At 34.7% G+C, this 9,121-nt stretch overlaps 4 protein-coding genes across 4 annotated transcripts in view; all 4 read left to right on the top strand.

Moving 5' to 3' along the window:
* Nucleotides 1-642: 642 nt before the first annotated feature.
* Nucleotides 643-2,564, top strand: PHYBLDRAFT_168600 (hypothetical protein; the record flags this gene model as incomplete). Its single annotated transcript, XM_018435900.1, has 2 exons — nt 643-653; nt 770-2,564. The coding sequence occupies 2 exons, from the start codon at nt 643-645 to the stop codon at nt 2,562-2,564; spliced, it is 1,806 nt and encodes a 601-aa protein (XP_018291288.1).
* Nucleotides 2,565-2,976: 412 nt separating this feature from the next.
* PHYBLDRAFT_168599 (hypothetical protein) lies at nt 2,977-5,311 on the top strand (the record flags this gene model as incomplete). The annotated part of the gene is made up of 4 exons (XM_018435899.1): nt 2,977-4,894; nt 4,959-4,961; nt 5,123-5,172; nt 5,243-5,311. The coding sequence occupies 4 exons, from the start codon at nt 2,977-2,979 to the stop codon at nt 5,309-5,311; spliced, it is 2,040 nt and encodes a 679-aa protein (XP_018291287.1).
* A 469-nt stretch (nt 5,312-5,780) lies between these two features.
* Nucleotides 5,781-7,730, top strand: PHYBLDRAFT_145649 (hypothetical protein; the record flags this gene model as incomplete). Its single annotated transcript, XM_018431505.1, has 3 exons — nt 5,781-6,870; nt 7,064-7,206; nt 7,272-7,730. The coding sequence occupies 3 exons, from the start codon at nt 5,781-5,783 to the stop codon at nt 7,728-7,730; spliced, it is 1,692 nt and encodes a 563-aa protein (XP_018291286.1).
* Nucleotides 7,731-8,040: 310 nt separating this feature from the next.
* The window catches only part of PHYBLDRAFT_168597 (hypothetical protein), a gene marked incomplete at both ends in the record, with an annotated part of 1,970 nt that continues 889 nt past the window's right edge, over nt 8,041-9,121 (top strand). Inside the window, 4 exons of the mRNA XM_018435898.1 lie at nt 8,041-8,123; nt 8,227-8,262; nt 8,542-8,574; nt 8,916-9,009. Of these exons, the coding sequence (XP_018291285.1) occupies nt 8,041-8,123; nt 8,227-8,262; nt 8,542-8,574; nt 8,916-9,009 (246 nt within the window). The remainder of the gene's footprint in view (nt 8,124-8,226; nt 8,263-8,541; nt 8,575-8,915; nt 9,010-9,121) is intronic.

Here is a 9,121-nt window from a genome sequence, read left to right as displayed (position 1 = left end):
GTAACTAAATATTACTTTGCCTTATTAAAAATGGTGTAAAATAAAATAAAAACAAAAAATAATACAAAAATATGTAAACCCTATGGTGGAATTTTAGAGATTAAGTACAACAAAAATCGCTCGAGTAACATACAGTTCCAAAATTGTTTCATGTAAGGTTTGTATTTTAGGTATCGTGTGATGCTATGGTGGAAAGACTTGTGGCGTGAATACCACCATTAACTCTTCTTATGCACTCTCTATATGGTCTGTGTCCATTCATTCGTTGTTGTAAAAGGCATATGTAGTCGCACTCGGAAACCTATAGTTTTGGCAGTCTATCTGTCATTCATTCCGACTTCCGCAAGTTGGTTCTCTTCTTTATTTTCTGACCACCCTTCAAAGAAAATAATAACGTGTTTCACAAGCCAGATGAAGAGAACATTAGCTTTTCATATGATTTATTCCACAATGCTTTCATTAAAGTCTAAAAAAAAATTGACAGCAACAACATGAACTTATGATAGCTGGTTGATTTTGAGTATATTCATATATGAACATGTTTTTTCGACAGCACTTGTATACTAACAGCTTTTATTATTATTTTAAGTTGTTTGTTTACGGACAGCTGATTGTGCCTTGTAAATATTTACGGTTACCTCAATGATTCAAATGTAAGGGGCTTCTAGCTTTCGATTTTAATTTTATTCACACGCACATATCTATTTCAATACACTTGTTTTTTACGTCTCTCTATCTCTCTCTCATCTTTATATATTATTATTATTAGTATTATGGGATTCTCAACAATACCAGCCGAGATTCTTTTGAAAATCGCCGATATTGTATTGCCAGAAGACAGACGCTCTTGTTCTCTTACGTGCAAGGGATGGAGATACATGTTTCAAGAGATTCTGTGGAAAAACATATATATTCATGACTGTGATAGCTTGCAGAATCTTATCGACATGGTTAAAGTCTCCCAAAGTACATCCATATTTCGCGGCCCCTGGGTTTACAGTCTACACATAAATTATTATTGCTCTGCGCCAGAGATATTAGCGATACAATTCTCTGAATTATTCAGATACCTACCAAACCTGAAGTGTCTGCATTTAAACGGTGAAATATATAAATATATTTACACAGATACAACAAGATCAGACAACGTATGGAATTCTCTGGAAATTTTGATAGTAAAATACAGCGCATATACAGAAAGACAATCAACAAAAGAACTACCTGAATTTATAAATACATGTAACATGCTCCAACAATTACAAATAATTAAGTACGGAGATGGTTTTTGCTTGGAGTTCGGTGTGGAGGACTTTAACAACATGCACCAAAACTTGCAAAGCCTATCGTTTATTGACGCTGAAATGTATCTCAGTTCTGACTTTTTGACTACACTGAACACAATTCCATATACGACGCCGGCACTTTCCGTGACGTCCCTGGATATAAACTCGAAAAAATACGAAAACCATGACGGTGAATTTAGTAGAAACTGGAACGAATGGAATCCTTTATGGCTATACTATTTTGGCTACAAGTATCCAAACTTGCGATATCTAAAGCTAGAAGCTACGGACATGTGCTCTGATGCGATAAGCTCAGACGAGAGGCAAACAATGATATCTCTTTTTCGATCCAACCCCAACGCATTTCAGCACCTTGAAACATTTGATCTCACTACCGACAGATATTTCGAGTCTTCCGATCTTATTTTATGGGAATTGCTTTGTGCATTAAGAGTTCCTCTTAAGCATTTGTCATTGGATGCAACAAATAATTACGCAGTAGACGATTCAAACCCAGTGGATTTCAGCAGAATTATACAATCCTTTTCTGAAACACTCGAGACTCTTTCTCTTACAGGGTTTTTATATAGAGAGGTGGACCAGAATTCAGTCATGGAAATACCCTCTTACTGCCCGTTTTTGACGAACCTTTGCATCAGCGGCAGCGATGTGTTGCTTTATATAGATAGCATATTGGACAGATGTGTGGCCCTCAAACAGCTAGAAATTTGTGGTGGAAGATTGTTAATTAAGTCAAGAACGACAACTGAAGAGACAGATCAGCATCAGCATAGCCTTCGATCTTTGACATTGGAGAAATGCTCTATAGCGCCTGAAGTACTTACTTGCATCTCTTTCAGATGTAGAAATCTGAAACGTATGGATTTGAGGTCTTTGTGGATTGGCGAATCTGTTTGCGAAAAAACCGGATGTTTGTTAATCGACATGTCACATACTTTCTTAAAGACTTTGAAAATTGGCCAGGTTCAATTCCACGGATCAGACCGAATACATAGTTATGGCGATTGGGCCAGTCTGGTACTCGTATCTGAATTATATGACAATCCGCTGTCAAATGAAAGGGACACAATAAAAAGAACAGAAATAGATTCAAACTACCCGAGAACAGAATGTAACAATATCACATGGCTCTACACATATAATGATATGGAATATACTGACTGCTTTCAGTTTGCTGACATTTATATCCAATTCCGAGCTTGTCTTCTTCTTTTTGTCCTTCTTCAGAAAAAAGATATTGTGTTACAAAAGCCAAATTGACAAGGTGTTAGATTGTTATGTGTTTACAGTGCAGTGCTTTCATTAAAGTAGGAAGTAAAAATAAAATAAAATAGCAGCAGCTTGAACTAACAATAGCTATTTAATAGCAAGTATATTTATACATGAACATGTTATTTCTTTAACACTTACATACTATCAATGTTTCTTAGATAAACTTCTTTGTGTGTAGGCAGCTTACTGCGCCCTGTACACCATAATGGTTACCTCAATGACTCAAATGTAACCAAATATGTATCTCATAGTATCAGCTTGCCGGCGTATTTCTCTTTTTATAACTGTCGATATTAGTTTTATTGATTTTATATATATATATATATATATATATATATCAATATATTCTTTTTCCTCTCTTCCTCTCTTCCTCTCTTCCTCCCTTTATATAATTCTTATTATGGGAATATCAAAACTACCATACGAAATTCTTGCACAAATTGGGGATAATCTATCGACAACGGACAGACACTCTTGTACTCTTACGTGCAAAAGATGGAGATACCCGTTTCAAAATGCTCTGTGGAGAAACATGTGGATATTTACCTATGAAGGCATGCAAAGACTTACCAACAATATTAAAAACTCTCAAAATATACCCGCAACATACCCCTTTTTGGTTCACAGCTTACACATACGTCTTCGCCGTTATTGGCCAGAAATATCAGACGAGAAATTTTCTACGCTATTCAGATGCTTTCCAAACTTGAAGCGCCTGGACATAGAGGATATAGTGTATACAGATATTTATACAGAAATAACAAGATCTGACAATATATGGAAGTCTCTGAAAAGTTTGAGAATACAATACAGACAAACCGGTGAAACGGACCAAGCACAAATCCTTCTTGAACTTATAGCTACATGTAGCTTGCTTCATGAATTAGAAATACTTAAGAAAGGACCAAGTTGTCGCATAGAGTTTGATGTGTATGACTTGGACAGAATACACCAAAACTTGCAAAGCCTATCATCTATAAAGGCTAAAATATATCTCAGTCCTGACCTTTCGGCTGCATTGGACACAATACCAGATACAACACCGGCTTTTGCAGTGACATACCTAGATATAAACTCGAAAAAATTCGAAAACAAAAGCGATTATTTGAATGGAAATTGGAATGAATGGAATCCTTTGTGGCTGTATTACTTTGGTTACAAATATCCAAACCTGCGTTCGCTAAAGCTGAATTCCACGGGGATAAGTGGTAATCTAATAGATGCAGACGAGAGGCAAAGAATCATATCTCTTCTTCACTCTAATCCAAATGCATTTCAACACCTGGAAACATTCGATTTTACAAACGACAAATATTTCGAGCTTTCTGACTTTGTTTTATGGGAATTATTTTATGCTTTAAAAGTCCCTCTTAAGCATTTGACGTTGGATGCAACACAAGATGGCAAAGTAGACGATTCATACCCAATTGACGTTAACACAATCTTACAATCCTTCTCTGAAACACTCAAGAGCCTTTCGGTTACAGGTTTTACATATAACTACAATGACCAAGATACGGCTATCGAACTATCCTATTACTACCCACTTTTGACAGACATTTGCATCAGTGGCAGCAATGTGTCTCTTAATCTAGACAACATATTGGACAAATGTGTGGCCCTTATACAGCTAAAATTTGGTGGTGGAAAATTGTTTATTAATCCAAACACAACAACCAAGGAATCAGAACAGAAACAGCAGCATCATGGATTAATGGTTTTGACATTACTAAAATTCTCTGCAGCCGCTGAAGTATTTAAGAATATCTCTTTTAGGTGTAGAAGTTTAAGACATATGACTTTGAATGGCTTGTGCGCAACGGGATCTATTTGCGAAGAAACCGGACGTCTGTTATTTGACATGTCACATACTTTCTTAAAGACTTTAAACATCAGTCAGGTTCAATATTGCACGTCATACGAAGAAATGAATGCAAGCAATGCTGGTGGTCTGACCCTCCTGTCTCAATTAAACGACTCTCAATTATCAGATACAAAGAACGGAAGAGAAAAAGAGAATATGGATTCCGAATGCCCTGTAGTAGCAATTCACAATATTGATTGGATCTATACATATTGGAACTATGGGTATAATTATGCACATATACTAGACACTAGAAAACTTTCGAAGGAAGAAGCCGATATAGCACTTGAGTACTATCAAAACTTTCAGGCGAGTAAAATCAGCGAAACGTTAGAAGACTTTGACTTCTATGATAAAAAGATCAAATATATGGACGATAAACTCGAGCTTGACAAAGGATACAGCGAATTGAGATTTGGGAATATTGAAACTGTTCTTATAAGTACATCAAACAGTAAGACGTGTTAGAGAATATGATATATATTATGCTCTTTTGAAATTACAATAAAATATAAAAGAAAGTAAGAAGAAAAAAACTTATACAAATTACATGGCGTGATTTTAACGGTGAGTATACAAAGACAAGATATGAGCTGCGGATGAGCAGAATCATAAACCAAGGCACAAAATCTAAAAAAAAAATCGAATTTATAGTCGCCAAGCCATTAATATGATACTAAAGTAATAACTACGCTATCTTGGAGTGGATGTCTCAACTTTCTAGGTTACAGCGTAAATTAATGAACTCTTCTTGTGCACTCTTCAATTGTTCTGTGGCTATTATTGATATATTGTAAAATAGAACATCTGTAGTTGCACTCGGGAACAAGGTTGCCTTCGATTGGTTGTTATTCATTTCTATTTTCCTTAGTTTGTCTTCTTTTTTGTCCACACTTAAAAAAAGGAGAATGTGTTACAAAAACCGAATTAACAAGGTTTTACTTTGTTAGATATTCAAGGTATAATGCTTTTAATACAATTAAAAATAAAAATGCAGCAGCCTGAACTGAATATAACAATTTGATCTTGAATATATTCATACATGAGCATGCTCTTTCGACACTGCCTGTGTACTAGCTGTATCCTTTATATTTGATTATTTTTGTGTAAAAAACTGACTGCGTCTTGTACATCTTTATGGTTACCTCCATGATTCATATGTAGCCAGAAATTGTAACTCACATTATCAGTTTGGCGCAGCGTTTATCCTCTTCTTCTAGATGACGACTTTAATTTTTACTGTCATATATATATATATATACATATATATATATATATATCAATATAGTCGGGTTTAACCTCTCTCTATCTCTCTTTCTTTCTTTTCATAAAATTTCAACATGGAATTATCTGAACTACCATTTGAAATTCTTTTGCAAATTGCTGATAGCCTATCAACAAGAGACCGGTTGTCTTGTGCTCTAACGTGCATGGGATGGAGATACCTGTTTCAAAGCGCTCTGTGGACAAGCATACGAACTAATGACTTTTGCAACATTAAAATACTTATCGACATTATTAAAGGTTCCAAAAATACATTCGTATCATACGGTCTCTGGGTTTACAGTCTACGAATAGGTCATTATTATGTTGAGTCAAGAGCATCAGAGACACAATTTTCTGAATTATTCAAATGCCTACCAAACCTGAAGCACCTGGATCTAGATGAAAGAAGCCATATATACTTTGACACAGACACAGCAAGATCAAACAAAAAATTGAATTCTCTGAAAAGCTTGAAAATAGGATATACGACAAACAAATATATACAGCCAACAAAAAACGTCTTGAAAACTATAAATGTATGTAGCATGCTTCAAAGATTAGAAATACACAGGTTCAGAAGGGGATTTCGCATGGATTTTAGTGTGGATGATTTTGACAACATGCACCAAAAATTGCAAAACTTATCGTCCTTTGGTGCTGAAATATATTTTAACCCTGACTTCCCAGCTACACTGGACAAAATTCCAAGTACAGCACCGGCTTTTGCTATTACATCTGTAGATATAAACTCGAAATTATATGATAGTGTAATCGGGCAAGAAACTACAAATGATAATAATTGGAATCCTTTGTGGCTGTACTATTTTGGCTACAAGTATCCAAATTTGCGTTCTCTAAAGCTACATGCCACAGATATGCGTGAGAATATAAAATATTCGAACAAGAGACAAACAATGATATCTATTTTTCAATCCAATCCAAACGCATTTCGACATCTGGAAGCATTCAGCTTGACAACCGACTGTTTTTTCGAATTTACCGACCTTATTTTGTGGGAATTGTTTTGCGCATCAAAGGTTTCTCTTAAGCACCTGGCGATAGATATAGCATATGGCTCCTATAATTACTATTCATACCCAATCGATCTTAACAGAATTTTTCAAACGTTTTCGGAAACACTCGAGAGCTTTTCGTTTACAGGGTGTATGTATGTCGGTAGTGGTCAAGAAATGAATTTAGACCTATCTTATTACTACCCGTTTTTGACGAACCTTTGCATCAGTAGCTGGCACATATCTCTTAATATCAATAATCTATTGGGCAATTGTGTATCCTTTAAACAGCTGTTATTTAGCGGTGAAAAAATTACTAACTAATACAAACACAATAACTCAAGGGTTAAAGCAACAGGAGCGGAATCTCTGCCAGCATGGACTACAAAGTTTGACGCTACAACGATGCTCTGTGCCTGCTGAAATATTCAATTACCTTTCTTTCAAGTGTAAAAGCTTGGATCATATGACTTTGAATACTATATCTGTCGATGGATCTATTTGTGAGAAAACAGGGTGTTTGTTACTTACATGTTGCATGATTTTTTAAAGACTCTGGAAATCGGCCATCTTCAATACAACATATCAAACCAAACAATTAATACAACTACTTGTAGTGTTCTGACACTCCTGTCTCAATTGTACGACGCTCCATCATTAAATGAAAAGAACAAAAAACAAAAAACGGGGATGGATTCGAAGTACCCTATAGTAGCAAGACACAATCTCAAATGGTTCTATAAGTATTGGCCTCTTGAATGCTATGTTGATTACAACATGGGAGCTTTAAAGCTTTCAAAGGAAGGAACCGATACCGCACTTGAATACTATCAAAAATTCCATTTGAACAAAGCCAGCAAGGTTTTAAAAGACAACAGATTTTATTACGGGCATGTCCCCTTAGTTAAAAGGAAATGCGAACTTAACAGAGGATACGCAGAATTGAGATTCGGCAAGATTGAAACACCTCCTGTTATATGTCCAACAAAGTATTACTTTAGTAGAGAATAATATAATACAGTATAAACAATGTATAAAATAAAGCAACGTCTGACGGTGTGTATGCTTTGAATATGTATAAATGATTTTGAATGTGAGGCACAGTTTGTCTAAATATCCAAATGTCTAAATGTATAATTGCATAGATATGATATTTAGTCATCGTATGATGATCACGCAGGTACCTATAATCTGACCATACAAGGATCTAACATAAGGTCAATATAAGGCGAGCGTGGTTCCTTTTTATATACGCAATCCTGTTCAACCAATACCATATAGAGCGCAAGCTGGTTGTAAAGGTGTATACTTTGTGACACTAATGGAAAAATCGGTATTTTCATTCCACACATTGCCCTCAAAAGTTAGGGAAATGACTGACCGACAAGTATTGGTCTACATAAGGTAAACCGATTAATTTTTTACCTACATTGCTGGCATATAAGATTCTCGTTCTGAGGCAAATATATCCATTTCTATATATATATATATATATATATATACGTAGAAGGATATATGATTTAGTAACTAAAGTTAAAAAAGAGTAAATACAATGAAATGGAGCTACTTTTGAGTAGGCAACTTTCGAAAATTTTAATATTCATCTAAGATGCTGTGAGCCAAGACGAGTAAGAAAAGGATATGAGCAAGAGCTTTCTTTCGTATGTTATAGACATGTGTCTGAAGAACAAAGACAAAAATTCTATACTTTAATACAATAACAACGCCATAAATCATACCGGCTTTTATGCATATCTGTGGAAAAATTCTTACCAAATCAATGGCTTTGAGTATTATGACCAACTCAAAACTCACGCTACAGCCATATTAAACATATTTATCTGAATTTTGAAACGTAAGTTTAGTGAACAAAGAACATACATAGACATTATAGGGAAGTCTGAAAGGTTTAAATTCAATAAGAGTAGTAGACAATAGGTAACAGATCTTCTTCGTTTTTTTTAACGGGAAATATAACAAGTCCGGATTTATCTTATACACTTTAGAAAACCTCCTATAATAGTATCAGAAATATCGACTAGAGAATTTTATTATATAATAGGGGGTTTCAACAGTTCTTTAAGCTTTAAAGCAGTAACCAATAATACGTAAGAGTTACTAAGTGTTTTTGAGTACCCTAAATGATTCTTTCAATTCTATTAGGCATTGTGATAATATAATATAAATTTAAAATAGTATTGAAAGAGACAAAGATATTTGCATCAAGGATTTATTAAATTTCCAAAAAAAAATTAAATTTAAGCAAGGACGTATTATCCATATTCGGATAGTAATACTTTTATAAATGTTAAACTTTTCATTCGTTTAGATACCAAAACAACCTTGATGACCCAAGTTATATACTTTTTCAGCCAATTGGTTTCATGTATTCAGTACCAATT

This window comes from Phycomyces blakesleeanus (assembly GCF_001638985.1).
Source record: "Phycomyces blakesleeanus NRRL 1555(-) unplaced genomic scaffold PHYBLscaffold_11, whole genome shotgun sequence".
Lineage (NCBI taxonomy): Eukaryota > Fungi > Mucoromycota > Mucoromycetes > Mucorales > Phycomycetaceae > Phycomyces > Phycomyces blakesleeanus.
This window is presented reverse-complemented; position numbering and strand designations above follow the sequence as displayed.